Source organism: Mesoplodon mirus (genome assembly GCF_964341445.2).
Source record: "Mesoplodon mirus genome assembly, chromosome: 4".
Lineage (NCBI taxonomy): Eukaryota > Metazoa > Chordata > Mammalia > Artiodactyla > Ziphiidae > Mesoplodon > Mesoplodon mirus.
In genome coordinates this window covers 161767242-161794493 of record NC_138979.1, presented here as the reverse complement: position 1 = coordinate 161794493, position 27252 = coordinate 161767242, and the positions used below count along the sequence as shown (strand labels likewise).

General features: G+C 42.4%; 1 protein-coding gene across 9 annotated transcripts in view; it reads right to left on the bottom strand.

Moving 5' to 3' along the window:
* Window positions 1–27252, bottom strand: part of TTLL5 (tubulin tyrosine ligase like 5) — a 315626-nt gene that overhangs the window by 142796 nt on the left and 145578 nt on the right. For all 9 annotated transcript variants that reach the window (XM_082618539.1, XM_082618534.1, XM_082618536.1 and 6 more), the window contains one exon: window positions 7698–7852. In XM_082618539.1, coding sequence (XP_082474665.1) covers window positions 7698–7852 — 155 coding nt within the window. The remainder of the gene's footprint in view (window positions 1–7697; window positions 7853–27252) is intronic.

Below are 27252 nucleotides of genomic sequence, written 5' to 3'. Positions count from 1 at the left end.
AGTGCACGTGAGTGATGGCCAGTTGTATCTGAACTCAGTGGTGTAGCAATACCGTATCCTAAGCAAGTCTAATTTTTTATGTTTTTCTCTTTTCTGAAAAGGGAACTAAGAGTTATCAGGAAACTACACCAAAACCAGAACTTACACCAAAATTTTGCTCCTCAGAAGGGCTGCAGGGACGAGAGAACCTGTACTCCTTTTCAGACAGTATGAGTCTATTGTTTTCTTTTATTAAAATATAGATACAGGAAGATGTTTTTCCTTTTAGCCTCTTAAATCCTAGGACTTAAAAAAAAAAAAGCATTGATATTTTAGTTGTACTCGGTCAGTAGTATGCTGAGAGTCTTTCAGCAGAAAGATGGGCATGAGGGTAGGATGAGGTCTTTAGCTAAAGGTTCAGTGAAGCCAGCTGGTCGTCCTAAATTTGTTGAGTCAACATTAAGTAAGCTTTAAAAATGGATCATCAGTGTTTCTCTACAAGAGTCAGAAAGAAAGATATAGTGTTTCTTCACCACTGTGGTTCTTTCCAAACTCTTTTAGGGCTGGTAAACAGCTATGTTGGAAAGATAGAAGATGACAGAAAAACCATGTGAGAATTAAACTGAAATATGAATTAAGTAACTCTGATAAAATTTCCTAATTCTAGAAAAGGAGTCTCACTCAGCTTGTACATGGATTTTTGTCATTCAGTCCTCTTAAAACCAAAATAATAATCAATTGTGGATGGATATCAAATTACAAAGTGAACAGCTAAATAAGACAGGGTCTTGCCTCTAACAGTGACTCTGTGTGTATGTGTCTGAGTGTGCATGTGTGTGTGTTAATCCTGAGGAAATGTATATAAGGTAGTTTATCTTTAATGCTTTGAGAGGGAGGGGAGAAGGCAAACGAAACTGGAAAAATGCTACACTGGCAAACCACAAAGCAAGCTGCATTTGATTCTGGCTTGCAGATAAGAAAAGATCCCCATCTTCCACTCCTGATACTAGGCCCAAACATTCCCTAACTTACTTTGCCTAGGCCTTGGTATGATGTCCAGCCAGCGATCTCTGACACATTTCCAAAGTTTACCAACATTCCTTCAATAGGCAGAAGTCCAGTGATTCTGGCCTTGGTACAAACACCTACGGCACTCAGCTCTCTTGGTGAAGGAGGAACTGTAGAATCTGTCACAGAGCTTGAACTGACACAGAGCATAACCCTTGAGAGGTTATGTGTCTGGCTGAGTGAGAAAAGAAGCAGAGGAATTTCAGATAGAAGTTCAGGCCTTTATCACTCGTGTGCCAGAGAAGCGTTTTTCTCAAGGGGAAGGAGTGGTTAAGAGCTAAGACTCAGGAGGAAGAAGGTCAGGTAAACTTTGTTTTATGGGAAGGAAGGAGGATAAGGAGGGAAACAGCACTTCTGCAGAACTCTGAACAAGAAAGAGTTTCTTTTTGTTTTTAGACCCCCCAAAAGTGGTTTCTTTTTGTGATTGTGCTCTTTGGCTAGAGAGTGTTGTTTATATAACAGGATAAAGTACAAAATTATAAGCTCCAAACTCCTCAAGAGGAAAGCTCTCCCAAAGCTCGACCCCCAGGATGGATGGAAAATATGAGTGTTTACTGGCTGGAACATTGAGCCGCAATGGAAATTTCAACATTCAGAAGAAGATAGCAGAGAGGAAGGGCCTGTTGAGTAGAAAGAAGTCACCCTTCAACAAAGGGGTCAAAGAAAAGGAAGAGTCTCCTGTGGGCCCCACTCTGATGGCCCTTCCTCAGCTGGAAAGGCTACATCTCTGCGATCCAGCTCCAGGAGTGCACTGCATATGGCTGATGGCCAGTTTCCTCTAAACCAGATTCTAAAACACGGAGTGTAGCAATCCCACATCCCAAGCAAGTCCAATTTTAAGTTTCTCCTTTTTTTTTTTTTTTTCCCCTGGAAAGGGAACTAAGTGGTATCAAGAACCTACACCAAAACCAGGCACTATACTGGCTACTTTCACATGCACAACTCAACTAAATCTTATAACAACTTAATGAGGTAGGTATTATTATCTGCACTTTTAAGCAGATGGGGAAATTGTGGCTCAGAGAAGCTAGGTAACTTGCACAAGGTCATACACTCAGTAAGGCAAACCCTAAAGTCCCTTCTCTTTTCACTATACCCTGCCATCTTCCTAACAGGGGTTTATGGCCTCCTTTCCTATAAAGTAAACATACTGGGCTTGCCTGGTGGCGCAGTGGTTGAGAGTCCGCCTGCCGATGCAGGGGACACGGGTTTGTGCCCCGGTCCGGGAAGATCCCACATGCCGCGGAGCAGCTGGGCCCGTGAGCCATGGCCGCTGAGCCTCCGCGTCCGGAGCCTGTGCTCCGCAACGGGAGAGGCCACAACAGTGAGAGGCCCGCGTACCGCAAAAAATAAAAATAAATAAATAAATAAAGTAAACATACTTTTAAAGAAATAGAAGCATTTAAAGGACTAGTTTCAGAATAATTCCCCTAAACAGAGGAAGAAAATGGAAAACAAAGCCTTAGCATTTTGGTCGCTGAATAATTTTTGCAGAACTATGGAGCCCTCTTTTAAAACCTCACACACTCCTCCTCCTATTCTCTTTTTATTGTGATTTTTAAAAAAAGTATAACTTTAAATTTACCATCTTAACCATTTTTATGACTACAGTTCCGTAGTGCTAAGTACAGTCACACTGTTGTGCAACAGATCTCTAGAACTTTTTCATCTTGCAAATTTGGAACTCTATAGCCGTTAAACACTAATTCCCCCTCCTCTATTCCCCCAGCTCTTGGCAACCACCTTTCTGCTTTCTGTTTCTATGATTTAGACGACTTTAGATACTTCATAGGAGTGGAATCATACAGTATTGGTCCTTTTGTGACTGGCTCATTTCACTTAGCAATATGTCCTCAGGGTTCAGCCATGTTGTAGCTGGTGACAGGGTTAAATCCTTACACCCTCTTCTTGATTCTCTTTCTTCTAATTGCCTGGGTCACACAATTTAAATCTTTTTGTTATATGCTGCCCAGCACTGCTTCCTAACTGTTCCATGTGTACGTGGCTCCTTCTCGCTGCTAGACAGTAACCTCTTAGTGATCCAACACCAGGTCTTCAAAGTCTTTTAGACCCTACCCAGCGCTCAGCACTACGCCGAGGGCATAGAAGATACATCCTGGACAGTAAACTCTGGGAGACTGGGCACGATTCTGTCTTATTTGTTGCTACTCCCAGCAGCTAACACAATGCCTGACACATAGAAAATAAACAGAACATGTTTTATTAAAGAAAATAAACTCAATATTTCTGAGAACTGAAAATGAAAAGATAGGAAGTCAGAGTCCTGAATCTCCAGCAACATTCATGAGAAATAATCTAGGACTTCCCCGGTGGCGCAGTAGTTAAGAATCCGCCTGCCAATGCAGGGGACACAGGTTCGAGCCCTAGTCCAGGAAGATCCCACATGCCGTGGAGCGACTAAGCCCGTGCGTCACAACTACTGAGCCTGCGCTCTAGAGCCCGCGAGCCACAACTACTGAAGCCCACGCGCCTAGAGCCCGTGCTCCGCAACAAGAGAAGCCACTGCAATGAGAAGCCCGTGCACTGCAATGAAGAGTAGCCCCCGCTCGCCACAACTAGAGAAAGCCTGCACTCAGCAACGAAGACCCAATGCAGCCAAAAATAAACAAATAAAAAAATAAGTATTTTTTTTAAAAAAGAAATAATCTAAAACAAGGGAGAAAAGTATTAGTTAAACTGGTATCAGAATCTCTGAAAATCTGTTTCAAAAAATTATGTAAAGAAAGGTACCAGACTATAATTTATTACTAAAGAGTAAGAGGGCAGAGGAACAAGGTGACATGAAATATCACCCAAATTTCCAAGATTTGGGGCTTCATTGTACCCCATTCCCCAGTACAGAATTTAAAATTCTGACATACAGCTGTTTTCCAGAGTAGAGGCTACCAGGCCACACAGTCTAGGCCCACGATGTCTTGCCCTGTCACAAAAAGAAGGAACAAACTCATGACTGCCTTCAACCTCCCTCACCTTTAACATCGAGGAACAGATAAATCCCCAGGTTGCATGTGTGAAAAAACCAGAGATGGATAAAAATAATTCAATGACAAATGCTGGAAAAACATACAAAGGGGCAGAAGCCAGACATTCGTGGGATTCCCTGACAGCTCGATCCACGAGGAAGGGCTGGACTGGAAAAAAACAGAGCCTCAGGTTCCTGCCAAGCCGTCTGAGGCCCTGTCCTTCCCAAATCATTCCAAGCAGCAGCCAGAACTTTACAGGAACCCTTCCAGGTCTCCCAAAGAAAGATGCACTCCTCACCTAGAAAATGCTCCTCCCTGACATGGTCCAGTTCCGTGCAAGGCTGGCGGTAATGAGGAGATGCCTCTGCACATCAATCTCAGCGCCTAACAATTCCCCGGGTACCGAGAAAAATAGATAATTAAAAGGCAGCTTGAAAAACCCAACCCATTTCATTGGCTAAAGAAAAGCTTAGTACCCAGGTATCGGCATCTAGAAATCAAATACAATCCCTTTAAGAAAAAAGAGGTCGCGGACATTCGGTACCTGCATCCTGGAGGCCAGATTGTATAATTCTCAACTGGCCTTGCTCGGAGGCACACCTCAGGCTTCTAAACATGTGACTGTATTTGGCCCTGACTACATTCTCTTCTGGAGAATGGCCTGCAATTAATCTCACTTATTACCTCTGAAAAGTAACAACAGAGGAATGGCTGGCCAAGTCCAACTCCGAGTGTCTAGGGAACTGCAAGCTCCACGGCCAGGCCTCAGACTGTCTGGGCAAGGCGTGGGCTCTCTGCCTTCCTCTCCCACAACAAAGCTCCAACAAGGACTCCAGACAGACCAAAAGAACCGAGGGATTTGAGGAGCTGGGCTGAGCTCACACTGACCCAATGGGAGACGACAGCCCTGGGCTACATTTGGGGTGGTTTCAAAACAGCGGGGGAAGAACAAGGTTGTCTGGTGAAAACTTGTGTGATCCATAAAGTTGAGAACAATAGCAACGCCACAGGGAAATGAAAAAGAACACTATTTGCTGAGTTCTTGTGAGTCACCAGTTTTCATTCCTGTGGCTACCAAGTCACTGAATCCTCCAAGATGCAGATGAAAAGTACAGCCAGCATTGGATTCTCTTTACATCTTTTTATGTTTACAGGGCAGCCCCTGGCTGAGTGAATTATGAGAGTTTATCAGCACTGGAATCCACTGATGCTTTTGTAGATGTACAAGTAAGAGGACATTTTATTTACTTAGCACCCACTTCCAGGGAGATCAAAGTGCTTTAAGAACAACCTAAAAGCTCCCAAAACAGGCCAGTTTATACATAAGTATGCTTATCCAATAAAAAGATTAAATAAATAGTTCAGGGTCACTTAGTGTAAAAATCAGTAATAAAACTCACATCTCTAAGCTACTAATCCCTTATTCATTAAACTTAGTCACCCTTACTACAAAGGAAGGAACAACAAGAGACTAAATAAATATCCACAAACAGTGACTTACCAGGTAAATAAAGAAACTGGGGCATGGGACAGAGTGAATGCCTGAGGGAGGTCTGGCTGGGGCCCATGTCATGGCCAGTTCTGAAAGGACCTCTGAGAATTCATTTAAGGCTCTTTAGGGTGGGTATCTCTGGGAATTCCACATGGAACTGGAACTCCCAAGCTGAGCTTGCAGGCTGTCATGGTGACCAGAGGTCGCCATGAGGGGTGTGTGGGGTGGGGAGGGGCAGAGGAAGATTTTCCAGGGCTACCCTGGACTAGAATGGGGCCTGAGAACTGACCCTCGAGCTTGAAGAGTAGGTGAAGAGACGGCTGTTATGGGTACAACTAACCCCCAAAGGGAAAGACCAGGGGGCTTTGCAGGGGCTACTTCCTGGTGCCGGTGGTTCTGAAGTCGATTGCATCATGTGCCATTCTACCACAGCCCATGAGCACAGTCTGGCTAGGAGAAGGTCACTCACAGCACTGCACCCTAGGTCCTGCCTCTGACCTTGATGGATCCCTTCATCTTTCTGTGCCTCGGCATTAACAGGTGTCACCAAGAGAAGGCTCAAAACCCAGCCATAACTTTTATTCCAAACACAAGTATGTAAAATGCTAAAACTCAGGACTTCCCTGGCAGTCCAGTGGTTAAGAATCTGAGCTTCCACTGCAGGGGGCACGGGTTTGATCCCTGGTTGGGGATCTCATCCTGCATGCCCTGTGGTGCAGCCAAAAAAAAAAAAAAAGCTAAAACTATTTTTCCAAAATGTATAGTCTTGACATTTTGCTTACCGTATGGAAAACGGTTGCAGACTTGTCATATAGACAATATATCCAAGATTGCAGAGAAAGTGTTTTCCATAGAAACAAGGCTCTGATTGTAAAATGAAAATGGAATATTTGGAAATATTTTATATGGAAAATAAAGCTCTGTGGTATAAACAGAATTTCTTTTTTACGACTTATGTTTTAGGAATGCGGTTACTCTGGAATCGTAAATCACCAAAGGACAGACTTCTCCTATGAAGAGAATAGTGTGGGAGGATGTCCCGTCTTCAAAAGTCCTGCCTCTTGGTCTTCAACTCTTCATAATTCTGAATTGAGATGATTCTTTTCACCCTTGACCACAATGATCACTGGTATGAAAGACACCGTACCAGAGCATGATGTAATGCACTTATGTTTATCTTGCTTCCTGGGCAGAGTCTCTGCTTCCCAAATTAGTTCCTTAAGTAATCATTCTAACACCAACAGATACTTGAACAACAATTAGGTATTTCCTCCATGCCCAAGCCTTCGGTTGCCCCTCCAACCTCAGGGCAGGGCAGCATCCAAAGAGGTGGCTGGTTGGCAGAGGCTGATGTGCTGGCCTGGGGTAGGGAGTTGGTGGGACACCTGTGGCAGAGTGTCTTTATTTGGAGGGAACAATATCTCAGCTGGTTGGAATACTTCATTGTAACAGTCACATTCCATTCTAGCTCATCTGACTCAGGGACAGATGCAATTAAACCCATATTTAATAGTCACTAAAGCAAGATGTACTGGGAATCTGTTTCTTCTTACATTTTTTAAACAGGGGAACTTGAAATACAGATCGAGACTAGAATTCAATACAGTGGTTTCTTTTTTAAATCAGAAGTTGCTGACTTTATGGCCAGAATCTATTTGGATCTATCCTCTGCCACTTTGCTCAACTACATAAAGGGAATTTCCTTCCCACTTTCCAAATGAACATTGTCCAGGGAGGCTGTTTGAGTTTAATTAGATAACCTACATAAAAACATATAAAATATGTGCTTCAAAAGAAAAGAGTCCAAAGTTACTGAAACACAATGTAATACAAGGTATAAAAAAGGAATTAGGAGACAAGGAGAAAATGTCAAAAGTCAAAACACAAAAATGTTGACTGTGAGCAAGGATTAAGCATAGTATAAATTCTTGCTCTTTCACCCGGAAGTGAACTTGCTGAACTGTATCAGAAATTTCCTTTTCGTTTGATTTGCCCACAGGCTGTCTTACAAGTGAAATGAGGCCCTATATTCAAGCACCAGAGGATTAGGACACGTGGGGAAAGGCACCTGTCTTGCTGGTGCCTGTGCAGGGAACTCAAAGTGCGAATGACTTGCTTAGGATCCAGGCTGCCCCTGTGTGACCCAAATGCCGCCTCCATGGCCCTTTACATACCTGCTTCCAGGAGGGGCGGAGTGGCTCTCAGGAGCTTGGGGGTCTGACTGTATTGACCATGTTGGGCCACTAGGACTGATGACAGGCCGAAGTGTGTGGGGAGTTGAAGCACTGCTTCTGTTTATGACGCCGCTTGCCAAATTCAGGTTTGTTACCTAGAAATGAAGTGAGAGAAATAACCTGATTTTACAGAGTTTTAGAAAAGTATCATTAAAATCATTATGGGGAAAATCATGTAGAGTCCAGGAGATGCTGACCCACCTGAGCTTAAACAGTGGTTGCCACAAAGGCACTCATTAAAGGCTGGCTTCTGTACACATCCAAGAGCACAGGTGAGGGTGGCTAGTGTCAATATAAATTAACGAGTATTTATTCTGCCCCTACTATGTGCAAAGCACCATACTATGCGAGGTGCTATGAAATACAAAGATTAATGACAAAAACAGCAAGTACTTACTGAGTATTTACTCTGTCACACAAGGTTCTAAGAATTAGGCAAACTACTTAGCCTTTCTGACCCTTATGTCATATGAAAGTTCTAAATGCTCGATAAATTTTAGTTTAAATAATAATTATTATTAATAATAATTTATAATACTTAATGATAATATTTATTATTTATTTATTAATAATAAATAATAATAATTACTATATAAAGAACTCACTGATATAGAAAAAAGATGCACAGGCAATAGAAAAATGGGCACAGGGCCTCCCTGGTGGCGCAGTGGTTGAGAGTCCGCCTGCCGATGCAGGGGATACGGGTTCGTGCCCCGGTCTGGGAGGATCCCATATGCCGCGGAGCGGCTGGGCCCGTGAGCCATGGCCGCTGAGCCTGCGCGTCCGGAGCCTGTGCTCCGCAATGGGAGAGGCCACAACAGTGAGAGGCCCACGTACAGCAAAAAAAAAAAAAAAAAAAAAAAAATGGGCACTGACTTCAATAAACAATTTACAAAAATGGAATATAATTAGCCAATTAAACAATTAAAACTAGTCATTTCCACTGTCAATCAAAGAAATGTAAATTACAAGATAACACTTTCGTGTGTTACACTGACATAAATAATAACCAAAAATATAGTACCTAACCATGGCAAGGGTGATATTAGATATGTACTTATACTATTTATGAGACTATTAATTGGTACAATCTTTCTACAAATAAATTTGGCAATATATTATTAAAAGTATCAAAATATTTGTACACTTTGATGCTATACTCTAACTCATAGGAACTACGCTAAAAAAACAACTGCAGATCATTAATGAGGTGAGTATTATAATAGCAGTTACTATCCAGCAGCACTTACAATGTGCCAAGCTCTGTATAAATGAGTATATTACATGCATCTCATTCAAACTGTCATAATGCTATTGGCAAGTACTATTATAATCCCCACTTTACAAAGAAAGAAACTGAGGCCTAGGAATAAATGGCAGAACCAGGGTCTGAACCATAGTCTTTGAAACTCCAAATCGCATGTTCTTACTCACTACACTATGCTGTGAACAGAAACTGAAAACAAGCATTGATTTTAATACTGAAAAAGGAAAGATCTAAATGGCTGAGAGTATTTAAATAAATTATGTTAAATAAATATGTTAAATAAATTTTGCTCTAAACATATGAGGGAATATTATGTATCCATTAGAATTTTTTTGGAGAATACTTAGCAATATAGTAACATGCTGATATCTCAAGTTAAAAAACAAAATCACAATATGAAACTGTACAGAGAGCAGAAGCAATTTCCTTAAATGAACACATACACGGACACACACTCTAAAGAGCATGTATTACTTTTATAATCCAAAAGAAAAAAATGTAAGTTATTATGAAAAATACAGGTGCGAGGTGATAACCTTAAAACCTGGCTGGAAAGAGTGGAATCAGAAAAGAAAGGATGGTTCAAGAAGCATTTCAAATGAGATGTACAGGGAATGCTGAAAAGAGGGGGTGTACTCAAAGCTGAATGCAGGGTGCTGAGTAGGAGACACTAAGGAATAGTGAAGTGAGGAGATATGAATTCCAAGAAAAGTGTCCTCCTATGAAATGTCCCAGGAAGGTAACAATTTTGACATTTACAAATAGAAGAATTCTGGATTTTTAAACAATCTGGTAATTCTGAAAGAAAATAAGTCATTTTTAGTAACAGTATAGTGCTTCATTCCTAGTTACAGAATTCAGTGACAACAGCCCAGGACTGTGTCTTCACACCAAAGGACCCAAATATTTTTCTTGTGACGAAAGCCACTTTGTCTAAGTCAGGAGTGATCTCTGGTGTCTGTGGAGGCTGGGGGCCAGAACACTCAGACTGCACCCTCCAGTGTGGCCCCAGATTCAGAGTAAGCCTCAGGAGCCAACCCTGGCTTGTCAATTCTGACCCCCTTCTGCCACTACCGGGGAGGAGAAAGACCACGCTGATGAAAGTGTGGGGAAGACAGTGTGGCAGATTAGGGCAGTGTTCTCTGGCCCCCAGGGCCTCTGAAAAGCCTTGTCCTTCTTCCTGCACCCTACCTAGTGGCAACAAAGGCCAGGTTCTCAGACGATCAAACAGATTCCCTGTAGGACTGAACTCATCCCCGTCCCATACTGAACGCTTCTCCTTCCTGCCCTGATCCCTGGCACTAAATATTAGGCTTTTCAAATTAGACATGAGCTTGGAGCTTATAAAGATACTACAAAGTGGAAAGGTCTTTATGATAACTAACAGATTCTCCAATTACTGCCTCAGTCAGTTGCGACAAAAACCTCATAAAAGAGGCTTATTAATAATTTATAGTGGAACAGCAGTAAAGTAAACAAAAGATACATACTTTACCATGTTTAGTGTAAACAGTATAGCTGGAGATTAGTGAATGGGAAGGAGAAGAGATATCAGATTTGGTACATCTTCTCTCTTTTGTCCAGGCTGCACTTAACTGAAACATCATCATTTTCATCATAATCATGAACACTTACTGAATGCTCACCATGTGCCATGGGCTTAGATGTCTTTGCATTATCTTGACGTGTATTATCTCACTTAACCCTGAGCAAGCCTTTGAAGGAGGTTCTATTGTTACCCCATTTAACAGAAGAGGCAACTAAAGTCTAGAGAGGGTAAACAATTAGACAAAAGTAACACACCTAGTAGGTGGCAGGGCCAAGATTAGAACAGAGAATGTTCCCCTCCAAATGCATGTGGAATACTTTTTCCAAATAATATGGCTTAACATCTGAGTCCTTACAGTGGAAGTGTCAGGCACTTATAAGTGAGGTTTTACCAATATATCTCCCTCCTTATCCATTACTCATGGAGGTAGATACTGTGATACTCCCTTGTGGGATTATAGTTCCCCAACCAGGGATCAACCCTGGGCCATCAGCAGTGAGAGGATGGAGTCCTAACCACTGGACTGCCAGGGAATTCCCTCAGTACTCCCCTTCCAGATATGGAGAAACCAAGGGTCAGAGAAGTTACGGTAAGTAATTTATTCACGGTCACATAACAGTTGCAGAACTGGTACTCTTGTCTTAAAATCCATTTTCTAGTTTTGAAACTAGTAGGGAAACTGTCCTAGTTACCCTTGATTATTAGAGATTTTTGAAAATATAATCAGATACAGACCTCAAATTTGGAAAACAGTGATTATACAGGGATTGATTATACCTAACTATTCCAGCATTTTCTACTTTTCCTTAAATTTTATTTCCCACTTGTTACCCTTCACCAGAGGATATTAAAAAAGTAGAGCAACAAAAAAAACAAAACAAAACCATCCTTAGGGGCTGCCCTGGTGGCGCAGTGGTTAAGAATCCATCTGCCAATGCAGGGGACACGGGTTCAAGCCCTGGTCTGGGAAGATACCACATGCCGCAGAGCAACTAAGCCCGTGTGCCACAACTACTGAGCCTACGCTCTAGAGACCACGGGCCACAACTACTAAGCCTGCACGCCACAACTACTGAAGCCTGTGTGCCTAGAGCCTGTGCTCCGCAAAAAGAGAAGCCACCACAATGAGAAGAGCGCACACTGCAGCAAAGAGTAGCCCCCTCTCGCCGCAACTAGAGAAAGCCCGCACACAGCAACGAAGACTCAACACAGCCAAATATAAATAAATAAAATAAATAAATGTATTAAAAAAACAACATCCTCAATCAGTTTTGTTTCTTAGCAGATATAGTAAAAGATGGCATGAACATAAAACAAATTTTGGACTCTTGGTGAATTTTGTTTTTTCATGTAACATCCATTATGCATTTCATGGATAAACCAAAAATTGGTAGTCATTATGATTTCCTTCTACACAAAAGCAAAGCATCCTTAACTTATTTTGAGAAAAATAGCAAAAATGACCACTGCTTAAATATGAGACTATGTAAGGAATAAGAAAACTTTTAAAGCTTTTCATCTTTCCTTCCAAACGATTCCTGCCTTAAAAAAAAAAACAAAAAAACAAGTAACTGGTAGATAGCCTTATCCACCAGAGGGCAGACAACAGAAGCAAGAAGAACTACAATCCTGCAGCCTGTGGAATGAAAACCACATTCATAGAAAGATAGACAAAATGCAAAAGCAGAAGACTATGTACCAGATGAAGGAACAAGATAAAACCTCAGCAAAACAACTAAATGAAGTGGAGATAGGCAACCTTCCAGAAAAAGAATTTAGAATAATGATAGTGAAGATGATCCAGGAGCTTGGAAAAAGAATGGAGGCAAAGATCGAGAAGCTTCAAGAAGTGTTTCACAAAGACCTAGAAAAATTAAAGAACAAACAAACAGAGATGAACAATACAATAACTGAAATGAAAAATACACAAGAAGAAATCAATAGCAGAATAACTGAGGCAGAGGAATGGATAAGTGACCTGGAAGACAGAATGGTGGAATTCACAGCCATGGAACAGAATTAAAAAAGAAAGAGTGAAAAGAGATGAAGATAGCCTAAGGACCTCTGGGACAACATTAAACACACCAACATTTGCATTATAGGGGTCCCAGAAGGAGAAGAGAGAAAGGACCTGTGAAAAGATTTGAGAAGATTACAGTCGAAAACTTCCCTAAGGCTTCCCTGGTGGCGCAGTGGTTAAGAATCCACCTGCCAATGAAGAGGACTCGTGTTCGGCCCTGGTCCAGGAAGATCCCACATGCTACGGAGCAACTAAGCCCATGCAAATCAACTAATGAGCCTGCGCTCTAGAGCCTACGAGCCACAACTACTGAGCCCAAGTGCCAAAACTACCGAAACCCACGTGCCTAGAGCCCATACTCCGCAACAAGAGAAGCCCTGCAATAAGAAGCCCGCGCACCACAATGAAGAGTAGCCCCCATTTGCCACAACTAGAGAAAGCCTGCACTCAGCAGTGAAGACCCAAAGCAGCCCAAAAATAAATAAGTAAATTAAAAAAAAAAAAAAAGAAAAAAAGAAAACTCCCATAACATGGGAAGGGAAATAGCCACCCAAGTCCAGGAAGCAAGCACAGAGAGTCCCAGGCAGGATAAACCCAAGGAGAAATACGGGAGACACACAGTAATCAAACTGACAAGAGTTAAACACACTGAAAAATTATTAAAAGCAACAAGGGAAAAATGACAAATAACATACAAGGTAACTCCCATCAGGTTAACAGCTGACTTCTCAGCAGAAACTCTACAAGCCAGAAGCAAGTAGTATGATATATTTAAAGTGATGAAAGAGAAGAACCTACAACCAAGATTACTCTACCCAGCAAGGATCTCGTTCAGATTCGATGGAGAACTCAAAAGCTTTACAGACAAGCAAAAGCTAAGAGAATTCAGCACCACCATACCAGCGCTACAACAAATGCTAAAGGAACTTCTCTAAAGTGGGAAACAAAAGAGAAGAAAAGGACCTACAGAAACAAATCCAAAACAATAAAGAAAATGATAATAGGAACACACATATTGATAATTACCTTAAATGTGAATGGATTAAATGCTCCAGCCAAAAGACACAGGCTCGTTGAATGGATACAAAAACAAGACCAATATATATGCTGTGTACAAGAGACCCATTTCAGACCTAGGGACACATACAGACTGCAAATGAGGGGATGGAAAAAGATATTCCATGCAAATGGAAATCAAAAGAAAGGTGGAGAAGCAATACTCATATCAGATAAAATAGACTTGAAAATAAAGAATGTTACAAGAGACAAGGACAGACTCTACGTAATGATCAAGGGATCAATCCAAGAAGAGGTAAAAATTATAAATATGTATGCACCCAACGTAGGAGCACCTCAATACATAAGGTGACAGCTATAAAAGAGGAAATCAACAGTAACACAATAATAGTGGGGGACTTTAACACCTCACTTACACCAATGGACACATCATCCAGACAGAAAATTAATAAGGAAACACAAGCTTTAAATGACACAATAGACCAGATAGATTTAACTGATATTTACGGGACATTCCATCCAAAAACAGCAGATTATACTTTCTCCTCAAGTGCACACGAACATTCTCCAAGAGGGATCACATCTTGGGTCACAAATCAAGCCTCAGTAAATTCAAGAAAATTGAAATCATATCAAGCATCTTGTCCAACCACAACACTATGAGATTAGAATTAAATTACAGGGAAAAAAACGTAAAAAACACAAAAAAAGGGAGGCTAAACAATACATTGCTAAATAACCAAGAGATCATTGAAGAAATCAAAGAGGAAATCAAAAAATACCTAGAGACAAATGACAATGAAAACACGACCATCCAAAACTTATGGGATGCAGCAAAAGCAGTTCTAAGAGGGAAGTTTATAGCAATACAATTCTACCTTAAGGAACAAGAAAAATCTCAAATAAACAATCTAAACTTACACCTAAAGGAACTAAAAAAAGAAGAACAAACAAAACCCAAAGGTAGTAGAAGGAAAGAAATCATAAAGATCAGAGGAGAAATAAATGAAATAGAAACAAAAGAAACAATAGCAAAGACCAATAAAACTAAAAGCTGGTTCTTTGAGATGATAAACAAGATGGATAAACCTTTAGCCAGACTCAGCAAGGAAAAGAGGGAAATTATACTCCAATAAAGACGTTAAAAAAAAAAAAAAGAAAAAAGAAAAAGAGGGTGAGGACACAAATCAATAAAATTAGAAATGAAAAAGGAGAAGTTACAACAGACACCGCATAAATACAAAGCATCATAAAAGACTACTACAAGCAACTCTGTGCTAATAAAATGGACAACCTGGAAGAAATGGACAAATTCTTAGAAAGGTATAACCTTCTAAGACTGAACCAGGAAGAAACAGAAAATATGAACAGACCAATCACAAGTAATGAAATTGAAACTGTGATTAAAAATCTTCCAACAAACGAAAGTCCAGAACCAGATGGCTTCACAGGTGAATTCAATCAAACATTTATTTTATTTTTTATTTTTTATTTTTTATTTTTTTGTGGTACGCGGGCCTCTCACTGTTGTGGCCTCTCCCGTTGCGGAGCACAGGCTCCGGACGCGCAGGCTCAGCGGCCATGGCTCACGGGCCTAGCCGCTCCGCGGGATGTGGGATCTTCCCGGACCGGGGCACGAACCCGCGTCCTCTGCATCGGCAGGCGGACTCTCAACCACTGCGCCACCAGGGAAGCCCTCAATCAAACATTTAGAGAAGAGACAACACCCATCCTTCTCAAACTCTTCCAAAGAATTGCAGAGGAAGGTACACTCCCAAACTCATTCTACGAGGCTACCATCACCCTGATACCAACACCAGACAAAGACACCACAAAAAAAGAAAACTGCAGACCAATATCACTGATGAATATAGATGCAAAAATCCTCAACAAAATACAGGCAAACAGAATGCAACAGCACATTAAAAGGATCATACACCATGATCATCTGGGATTTATCCCAGGGATGCAAGGATTCTTCAATATATGCAAATCAATCACTGGGATACACCATATTAACAAATTGAAAAATAAAAACCATATGATCATCTCAATAGATGCAGAAAAAGCTTTTGACAAAATTCAACACCCATTTATGATCAAAACTCTCCAGAAAGTGGGCAAAGAGGGAACCTACCTCAACATAATAAAGGCCATATACGACAAACCCACAGCAAACATCGTTCTCAATGGCGAAAAACTGAAAGCATTTCCTCTAAGATCAGCAACAAGACAAGAATGGCCACTCTCGCCACTCTGATTTGACATAGTTTTGGAAGTCCTAGCCATGGCAATCAGAGAAGAAAAAGAAATAAAAAGAATACAAATTGGAAAAGAAGAAGTAAAACTGTCACTGTTTGCAGATGACATGATACTATACATAGAGAATCCTAAGATGCCACCAGAAAACTACTAGAGCTAATCAATGAATTTGGTAAAGTTGTACGATACAAAATTAATGCACAGAAATCTCTTGCATTCCTATATACTAACAACAAAAAATCAGAAAGAGAAATTATGGAAACAATCCTATTCACCATTGCAGCAAAAAGAATAAAATACCTAGGAATAAACCTACCTAAGAAAGTAAAAGACCTGTACTCAGAAAACTATAAGACACTGATGAAAGAAATCAAAGATGACACAAACAGATGGAGAGATCTACCATGTTCTTGCATTGGAAGAAGCGATACTGTGAAAATGACTATACTACCCAAAGCAATCTACAGATTCAGTGCAATCCCTATCAAATTACCAATGGCATTTATTTTTTACAGAACTAGAACAAAAAATCTTAAATTTTGTACAGAGACACAAAAGACCCTGAATAGCCAAAGCAATCTTGAGGGAAAAAAACAGAGATGGAGGAATCAGACTCCCTGACTTCAGACTATACGACAAAGCTACAGTAATCAAGACAATATGCTACTGGCACAAAAACAGAAATACAGATCAATGGAACAAGATAGAAAGCCCAGAGATAAACCCACGCACCTATGGTCAACTAAGTTATGACAAAGGAGGCAAGGATATACAATGGAGAAAAGATAGTCTCTTCAATAAGTGGTGCTGGGAAAACTGGACAGCTACATGTAAAAGAATGAAATTAGGACACTCCCTAACATCAAACACAAAAATAAACTCAAAATGGATTAAAGATCTAAATGTAAGACCAGACACTATGAAACTCTTAGGGGAAAACACAGGAAGAACACTCTGACATAAATCACAGCAAGATCTTTTTTAATCCACCTCCTAGAGTAATGAAAATAAAGACAAAAATAAAGAAATGGGACCTAATGAAACTTAAAAGCTTTTGCACAGCAAAGGAAACTATAAACAAGATGAAAAGACAACCCTCAGAATGGGAGAAAATATTTGCAAATGAATCAATGGACAAAGGGTTAATCTCCAAAAAGTATAAACAGCTCATGCAGCTCAATATTAAAAAAACAAACACCACAAGCAAAAATGGGCAGAAGACCTTCAAAGACATTTCTCCAAGGAAGACATACAGATGGCCAAGAAGCACATGAAAAGCTGCTCAATGTCACTAATTATTAGAGAAATGCAAATCAAAACTACAATGAGGTATCACCTCACACCAGTTAGAATGGGCATCACCAGAAAATCTACAAACAAGAAATGCTGGAGAGGGTGTAGAGAAAAGGGAACCCTCCTGCACTGTTGGTGGGAATGTAAATTGATACAGCCACTATGGAGAACAGTATGGAGGTTCCTTAAAAAACTAAAAATAGAATTACTGTATGACCCAGCAACCCCACTACTGGGCATATACCCAGAGAAAACCATACTTCAGAAAGACACATGTATCCCAATGTTCATTGCAGCACTATTTACAAAAGCCAGGTCATGGAAGCAACCTAAATGTCCATCAACAGACGAGTGGATAAAGAAGATGTGGTACGTATATACAATGGAATATTACTCAGCCATAAAAAGGAGCGAAATTGGGTCATTTGTAGATGCGTGGATGGACCTAGAGACTGTCATACAGAGTGAAGTAAGTCAGAAAAGAGAAAAACAAATATCGAATATTAACGCAGATATGTGGAATCTAGAAAAATGGTACAGATGAACCAGTTTGCAAGGCAGAAATAGAGACACAGATGTAGAGAAGAAATGTATGGACACGAAGGGGGAAAGCGGGTGTGGGGGTGTGGGGGGATAAATTAAGTCTCTCTAGAAATACAGGGATCATATGTATTATCGGCCACAGCACTAAGTGCCCCTCACATGACATATGCCTGGGAAATGGCAGCTTACTATCACCTTTATCATCCTCTTAGATAATGCATCTCAGGGGATTATGAAAAGTAGTTCTTTTAAGTAATACATTACACATTTGAACAATAAAGTTTTGCTAGACTTTATGTTACCAAGTTCAGCTGCCAGATGCCAGGCATGTTTACACAGATCTTCTACCTTTCATAGTGCACTTTTTGAGCAGCAGATAACTAACCCAGAGATTCACATATGCACTCACTTGCTGAAATCAACAGTACTCTTATGTACAAAATTTTCTAACTGGGATGCCACAATAGGAACATTTATTATATAAAAACCATATTGTCTCCCATAGAGTAGGAGCAAAATAAAATGTTTTACCTTAAAAAAAAAAAAAAAAGAGTAACCGGGACTTCCCTGGTGGCACAGTGGTTAAGAATTCGCCTGCCAATGCAGGGGACGTGGGTTCTATCCCTGGTCCAGGAAACTCCCACACGCTGTGAAGCAACTAAACCTGTGAACCACAACTACTGAGCCTGCCCTCTAGGGCCCACGTGCCGCAACTACTTAAGCCAGTGCACCTAGAGCCCGTGCCTTGCAACGAGAGAAAAGCTCGAACGCAGCAACAAAGACCCAGCGCGGCCAAAAATAAAAATTAAATTAAAAAGAAAAGTAACCTATCTCTATTAAAAATAACAACCAGACCCTCTAAAATATTCTACTCTTACTTTTGTGGTTTTGTCTAGAAGACACTCAGTGCCTAGCCGAGAACTACCTCCATTCCACCCAGCTCTGTCTTCCTAGGATATACATTGCTAATGAATAATCAAACAATTTGGGGCTCACTTAGATATGGCCTCAGAGTCTTCTTTACACAGCCCTCCAGGCAGCTGTCACTAAACAAGCAGAACTGACAGGGGAGACAAGTACTTTCAATCCTTGTTCTAGAGCAGCACTACCCAATAGAAATGGATGGAATCCATCACCCATTAACAATTGCGATGGAAATGTTCTATAATCTGCACTGTCCAATACAGTAGCTACTAGCCACAGGTGACTGTTATGTACTTGCAGTGTGACTATGACTGAGGAACTGGGTTTTAGACTTTATTGAACTTCAATTTTAAAAGCCACATGAAGGTAGTGGCCACCTTAAAGGACAGCACAGCTCTAGAGCCTCAACCAGATCTGGTTGAATCTTATGGGTACAGATTTATGCCTGGCTAAAGTTCAGTCTACGCAAATCATCTCTAGATTAAATGAATTAAGAATGCCTCTGGGGGCTTCCCTGGTGGCGCAGTGGTTGAGAGTCTGCCTGCCGATGCAGGGGACACGGGTTCGTGCCCCGGTCCGGGAGGATCCCGCATGCCACGGAGCGGCTGGGCCCGTGAGCCATGGCCGCTGAGCCTGCGCGTCTGGAGCCTGTGCTCCGCAACGGGAGAGGCCACAACAGTGAGAGGCCGCGTATTGCAAAAAAAAAAAAAAAAAAAAAAAAAAAAAGAATGCCTCTGGCCCTTCCTTTCAGCTTCTCAGTTTTTTCTAGAATAGACAGAAGAAGTCACCGAACTAAAATGGACCGGAGCATCAATTCTGGCCCTAGCAGCACCTTGTCTTTACTAGGTAAGACCAAAGGGTAGGGCTAATCTCCCAGCACTGGACCGATCTTAAGACACTCTACAAGCCAGTTAGAGTTCACACCTGGAGGTTTCTTCCTTAACAGGACAGAAGGATGATGACTACTCCTGTCACCAGGCTGCCTCTGCTTCTCTGTCCACCTACATTTCTCCAGATAACATAATAAAACCAGCTTTGAACAGATGAAGAGAAAATGGAAAATGGCATTTATTTATACCTGATTTGCAACAATGGTTAACATTTCACCGCTGAAGAATTTTTTTTAAAAAGACAGGCTCACAACACATAAGGACACCACAGCGCCAGTCCCAAAACAGAGGCTCATTGTTTTAGTTAGGAGTATCAGGCTATTAAGGTACAGGGTGTAGCCAGTGGGCCAGTTGGCTTCTCTGGGCTAATAACCAGAGACTATGCTACTAAATCTAGGCTGGGCAACTCATGAATTTATGCCATTGGTCACAAAGGGGTCTGGAAGATAGGATACTTAACTAAAACTCATTTTAATTATTGAGTTGAAGAACATGCCTTACTGATAATGGGTATCAACATCTTTATGTTGCCTCTAAGAATTTTATGTCTATGTGTGGACCTCTAAAATGTTCTGCCATAATTAATTTTTTTAGCAAACATGAAATCTTTCAGGTTCCACTGAAATAACAACAAGGTCATTTTAGCACTAATGATGGCTACATTTAATGAACACTTTGTGTTTGCCAGGCATTGTTCGAAGCGACTAACTCAGTCTTCAAGACAGATCTGTTAGGTACAATTACTGCCCTCATTTATAGATGCGGAAACTGAGTTTAAGAGGTAAAAACCTTGCTCAAGAACAAACAATTGTGTCGGTCCCTAGTTTCAATTCCTGTCCTGCCTGATACAATACCTCCCAATCGTGTAGTTTTAACCACTGTGTTACTCTCACGGCCTCATACCTTTGAATCTGAACTTACTATTCTGTCTGTGGACCAGCAGCATCTGCACTTACCTGGGAGCTTGTTAAAAATGCACTCAATCCAGCCTCAGCCCCAGTGAACAGAAATCTGCATTTGACGAGAGCCACAGGTAATTCATATGCATCTTAAAGTATGAGAAGCACTTGCTACAGGAGATGGTAGGAAAGGAAAGGAAAGAACAGGAAAGAAAAACCTTTCAAAGCTTCTCCTCTATAAAGCTCAGGGGATCTTCCAAAAACCAGCAGAAATGCTCGAACAGAGTGAGGAACAAGATATTAAAACAACCAACGGGAAGGAGTAGAGATAATTCTATCAAGAACTTTGAGGTTTTACTATTTCTCATTGCTATTTGGATGTTCAAACATTAATATGAATAATTGTTAAATATGCCAAGGATGCAAAAGTGGATAAAACAGTTTAGAACAAGCTTCTAAAATTTCAAGTCTACTCATGCTGCCATGAGAAATAGTGGTCATTAAAAATAAACCAAGACATTCTCTTTCTGACTTACTTCACTCTCTGTATGACAGACTCTAGGTCCATCCACCTCACTACAAATAACTCAATTTCGTTTCCTTTTATGGCTGAGTAATATTCCACTGTATATATGTGCCACATCTTTATCCATTCATCTGTCGATGGACACTTAGGTTGCTTCCATGTCCTGGCTATTGTAAATAGAGCTGCAATGAACATTTTGGTGCACGACTCTTTTTGAATTATGGTTTTCTCAGGGTATGTGCCCAGTAGTGGAATTCCTGGGTCATATGGTAGCTCTATTTTTAGTTTTTTAAGGAACCTCCATACTGTTTTCCATAGTGGTCGTATCAATTCACATTCCCACCAACAGTGCAGGAGGGTTCCCTTTTCACCACACCCTTTCCAGCATTTACTGTTTCTAGATTTTTTAATAATGGCCATTGCTAACACGTATATATGGAATCTAAAAAAAAAAATGGTACTGATGAACCTAGTTGCAAGGCAGGAATAAAGAGACAGACATAAAAAATGGACTCGAGGACACGGGGTGGGAGGGCGAAGCTGGGGCGAAGGGAGAGTAGCATGGGCATACATACGCTACGGAATGTAAAATAGGTGGCTGGTGGGAAGCAGCAGCATAGCACAGGGAGATCGGCTCGGTGCTTTGCGATGACCTAGAGGGGTGGGATAGGGAGGATGGGAGGGAGACCCAAGAGGGAGGGGATATGGGGACATGTGTATGCATATGGGTGATTCGCTTTGTTGTGCAACGGAAACTAACAGTATTGTGAAGTATAGTCCAATAAAGATCTATTAAAAAAATAATAAACCAAGACATTTAAGCCTCATAACAACCAGCTTGTTAAATATTCTTGCACCCCTGCCTTTCTCTAGTTGGTTAGCTAAATGAATGAGCGTCTGTGGGAAAATCTAGTCACCGGCTTGTATCACGGCCTAAGCCTTAGGGCCTGCTGGGAGATGTTTCACCTCTTGCTCTCCTCCTCCTCCTCTTTCTCTTCTGCTCCCACTCTCCTGGAGCGGCTTCTCCAGAGGTGCCACTCCCATTCCCTTCCTCATGTCCACTGCCACGGTGACCTCAGTGCATTTTTTTCTTTTAGTACCAAAACTCTGTTTATTTTAGAGCCAACCTTCCGAATAAGGCAGGTGAGCAAATATCTGAATGCGTGGGGTAGGGACACATTGCACGCATTCCATCTAGACAGGTGTTTAAGTTACAGCGGGAATAAATACAGGTGATGGATTGAAAGAGCGGGTAGAAGACGCACAGAGGGGGAGGCCAATGTCCGGTGGCTGGCCCGCCCAAGTGTTACCGCTTGTTACTGCTGTTTGCTAGAAGTAGCGTTGCCGCCAGCGCTATCAGTAAAATAGGATGCTATTGCCCTGATGGCTTCCCAGAACATACCCACCGCCCACCCAGATACACGGCCTTTTGGTACCCAAAGAGGATCCAGGGCCAGGCCTAACTAAATCACTATTGCTCTACTGGCGCACGCTCTAGAAATGCTACAGTCCTGGATGCTCGACTGAAGTCCAGAACTCAAAGACAATTCAATAAATATTTACCGGATCGCTGATCATGGGCAAAGCCTTGGGTAAAGTCCTAAGAGAATTGGTTCTCAAATGCGGCCTTTGCCCCTAAGCCGTGAAGGAATTGGTAACCTCGTGAGACAGACACCTAGACAAATAGCAATATTAAAGGCCTCCAGAATATGATAATTGCCATAATAAAAGTGTTAAGGAAATTCAAAGAAGGCAATTGAACCGGGCCTAAAAGGATAGGTAGTAGGACCAGTATGGGGCTGGTGGAATGGTAGTGGCTCCTAGGGGAAAAGAAAAGGCGGAGTAAAAATGCAGAGCCGGATAAGCAGGAAGAATGTCCGAGAAACAGAAAGCACTCTAATTTGGCTAACATTCAGAGTAATGGAAGACAGGAAGAGACCTTGCCACTCACTCTGCTCTCCATCTAGTGGACGGCAGTAAGCTATGTAGTGCTCTGTCAGCACTGTGGTGGGAGCAGAGACGTCTAGTTGAGAGTCACCACAGTCAGGTGAGACATAATGAGGCTGGGACGCAGGACACACTCTTGATGGTCTCTCCTCATTTCCCCCGAGGCTGAAGAAGAGTGCTGGGTCTTCGAACTGGAGAACTGCGTTTGTAGTACGATGATAAAAGCTCTCAAGTTCATGTGTTCATTCTTCATGTTTTCTTTTTGGATCAGCCCTCTTTTGTATTACATCTTCCCAAGCGGCTGGCAAGGCAAGATGGCACTGCCTGCCATTTAAGAACGGAAGGCCAAAGAGTGGGCATCTGAGGACAGCTTTATTCTAGGGCCTCACGGGAAAATGCACCTTTCCTTAGATTTATCTTTCCATGCCTCTCTTCAACAGTAAAACGGTTTGAGGATCAAGACTGGTGGGTGGGCCTGGCGGGGGGAAGTGCCCAGGAGGCTGACTTGATGGCTTCAGTCTAGGCTTGAGGCCTGGCAGCAAAAGAAGACATTGGATCATCTAGCCCATGTCATCAAAGCTAGGAATTCCACTCAGGAGTTTGGGGCCAAAAATCTTATAGTAATTAAGAGAAGCTTTGTCCTGGAGGATCCTCTTTGGGCATCTTCTCCTGACCCTCAAGTTAGTGGCTATAGAATCTGGATTCCGGCCACCGTTCTCTCTCAATCAGTGTTTAATGACCATATGTGCAGTAACTTCTAGATCCACCATGGAACAACAAAACCAAACAAACTGACATTTAAGGATGGTGAGGTTTTAGTAGATACCTGAAAAGACAACACGGGTTAATGAAAAAAATAAGATGCCGGTATCCACTGTGATACCGAGTCCTCCGCCAGAGCAACATTAACCAGCATCTACCTCTGTGTATGCGTGTGCTATCAGGCCCTCAAGGACAAGATACTCTCCACTCACAGCAGAACCCAGGATTCTGCATTTCTACAGATACGGTATGTCTACAAATGTAGTGGCAAAAACCCTTCTCTGACTGGGGCTTATGGATTTTCACATGACTTTTACCTTTCTTAACACAGTACCAAGGTGTATCATTGCTGCTTGGGAAAACACAAGCAGCAAATATAGTTACAGCTATGCCAGGAGGGGCAGGAATTATTCCCAACCTGGAAATTGAAAAATCAGGGGCTTAACTGGTGTTTCATCATTAGCCCTAGGAATGTCTTTCACACCACTTCAGCACAGCGGTATCCTGAAATCTTGTTGCTACCACCTTGTGCTTTACTTCCCAATGTTAGATTTATTTTTCACAAAAGAGCTCCCTCAGCTGTAAAGGATCCTTGCCATTACACTGCTTCAAGAACATAATGGTAGAGTTGAAAAGCTTCATGCCATGTTTTGCACTGTATTATAATTACAGGTTTATTCGCCTACCTTGCCCCACAAATTACATGCTCCTTTAGGATAGGGGCTGTATCTTATTCCATTGTACCCCTAGAGTTTACCCAGTAGGCACAAAAGCATTTATATAAATGAAGTGGGTCTCATCTAGTCCCAAAGACACACACACACACACACACACACACACACACACACACACACACACCCCACACCCCTCAATCTCCAGCTAGTAGCTAGTTTCACCAGTGAGGAGAGAAGTGATTCATGTCACTGGAAGGTTAGCAAGGAAATTAAAGGCTCCAAATCACCTCTTTTTACAAATACCACGAGGGAAGGACTGCTTTGGAATAAGGGGAAATGAAATAATCAGTGACTAGACTGAGTGATAAGTGTTGTTCTTGCTATATCGCCCTGCATAATTTTAGAGATGATTTCTGCCTGGTCTTGAAGTTTGGGGCAAAGTTCTCAAATGAGTGAAATAATAGCTTAGATGTACAGATTTTTTTCCTTGTCTATACAATGAATATACTGTATCTGTTTCTTCTTGGCATTGAAACTGCAAAGGGCTAACACCCTTTTTGAGATTCGCTTAGGGAACCTCAGGTTCACTAAGGCAGTTTGCAAATTTCACGTATCTTATTTATCAAAATGGAGATGGAAATTCAATATTAAAGACTCGGTAACCGCTTAACACGTGAGCAAGTCCGTGGCATAGCATTCCCAGTGCAGCTAACAATCTTGGCATAGATTTGCATTATAGCATATGGTCCATAAAATCTTAAATAAATCTTGTCTGATGAAGTCGAGAGATGGGGCTTCACAAGATTATTTCATTAATCCAACAAATACTTATCAGACACTCTGTGGCATTCCTTTGAGAACTGAGAACAATTTCTTTAAATTACAAAAATCCTTGCCTTCATGGAGATTATGGCCTAGAAGGGGGTATCACTGAAATATACAAAGAAGGTGTTAAGCAAAGATAATCACAAATTTGGAGCGATGATTTTTGGCGAAATTACTGATATTAACGACCATATGCTACCTAAAAGTTTTCAGAAGTTCTTAACTTGGAGACCATGGGCCCATAGGGCATCAAGAGGGAGTCAAGTTGGAGGGGGAGGTAGTGTCTATGAACCCTCTGAAATTAATGCACACCTCTAAGTGTGGGTGCATATTTTTTTCAGGAGAAAAATTATAGCCTTCATTCAATTCTCAAAGGGATCTCTGACTCCAAAAAAGGTTAAAAATAACTTCATATCACTGATGTGAAGATAAATTTTTCTAAATCTGTATTCATACTGTACTCAGAACTACACCAATATCATCTTGAGAACAGCGTTCTCTGTGTCATTCATATATGAAGGCTCATCAGAATATGATGGGATCAACTGAGCCTGTCGTGGAACTTTCATTCCCCTGACCATGGGGCCCTGAATGATTTGGAATAGGGAAGTGCAGTGGCTAGTCCTGCCTGACTTGTTTTTACCATGTGTTGCTGGAACAAAAGACAATCCTTGAATAAAAAACACCAGACTTCCGGGTAAGATGGCGGAAGAGTAAGACGTGGAGATCACCTTCCTCCCCACGGATATACCAGAAATACAGCTACACGTGGAACAACTCCTACAGAACACCTACTGAACGCTGGCAGAAGACCCCAGACCTCCCAAAAGGCAAGAAACTCCCCACATACCTGGGTAGGGCAAAGCGGAGAGATCCCCACACAGAGGATCGGTGCCGAGCGGCACTCACCAGCCCGAGAGGCTTGTCTGCTCGCCCGCCGGGGCACGCAGCGCTGGAAGCTGAGGCTCGGGCTTCGGTCAGAGCGCAGGGAGAGGACTGGGGCTGGTGGCGAGAACTCAGCCTGAAGGGGGCTAATGTGCCACAGCTAGCCGGGAGGGAGTCCGGGAAAACTCTGGAGCTGCCGAAGAGGCAAGAGACTTTTTCTTCCCTCTTGGTTTCCTGGTGCGCGAGGAGAGGGGATTAAGAGCGCTGCTTAAAGGGGCTCCACGGACGGGCGCGAGTCGCGACTGAAAGCGCGGAGCCCAGTGACAGGCGTGGGACGCTGGGGCTGCTGCTGCCGCCGCCAAGAAGCCTGTGTGCGAGCGCAGGTCACTGCCCACACCGCCCTTCCGGGAGCCTGTGCAGCCCGCCACTGCCGGGGTCCCGGGATCCAGGGGCGGCTTCCCTGGGAGAACGCACGGCGCGCCTCGGGCTGGTGCAACGTCACGCCGACCTCTGCCGCTGCAGGCTCGCCCCGCACTCCGTGCCCCTCCCTCCCTCCCGGCCTGAGTGAGCCAGAGTCCCCGAAGAGGCTGCTCCTTTAACCCTGTCCCTCCGGCGACCTACACGCAGAGGCGGGGCCAAATCCAAAGCTGAGACCTAGGAGCTGTGAGAACAAAGAAGAGAAAGGGAAACCTCTCCCAGCAGCCTCAGAAGCAGCGGATTAAAGCTCCACAATCAACTTGATGTACCCTGCATCTGTGGAATACATGAATAGACAACACATCATCCCAAATTGAGGAGCCCGGAGTCAGTGCTGTGCCTCTGAGGTGGGAGAGCCAACTTCAGGACACTGGTCCACAAGAGACCTCCCAGCTCCACATAATATCAAACGGCGAAAATCTTCCAGAGATCTCCATCTCAACACCAGCACCCAGCTTCACTCAACGACCAGCAGGCTACAGTGCTGGACACCCTAAGCCAAACAACTAGCAAGACAGGAACACAACGCCACCCATTAGCAGAGAGGTGGCCTAAAATCATAAAAAGTCCACAGACACCCCAAAACACACCACCAGACGTGGACCTGCCCACCAGAAAGACAAGATCCAGCCTCATCCACCAGAACACAGGCACTAGTCCCCTCCACCAGGAAGCCTACACAACCCACTAAACCAACCTTAGCCACTGGGGACAGACACCAAAAACAACAGGAAC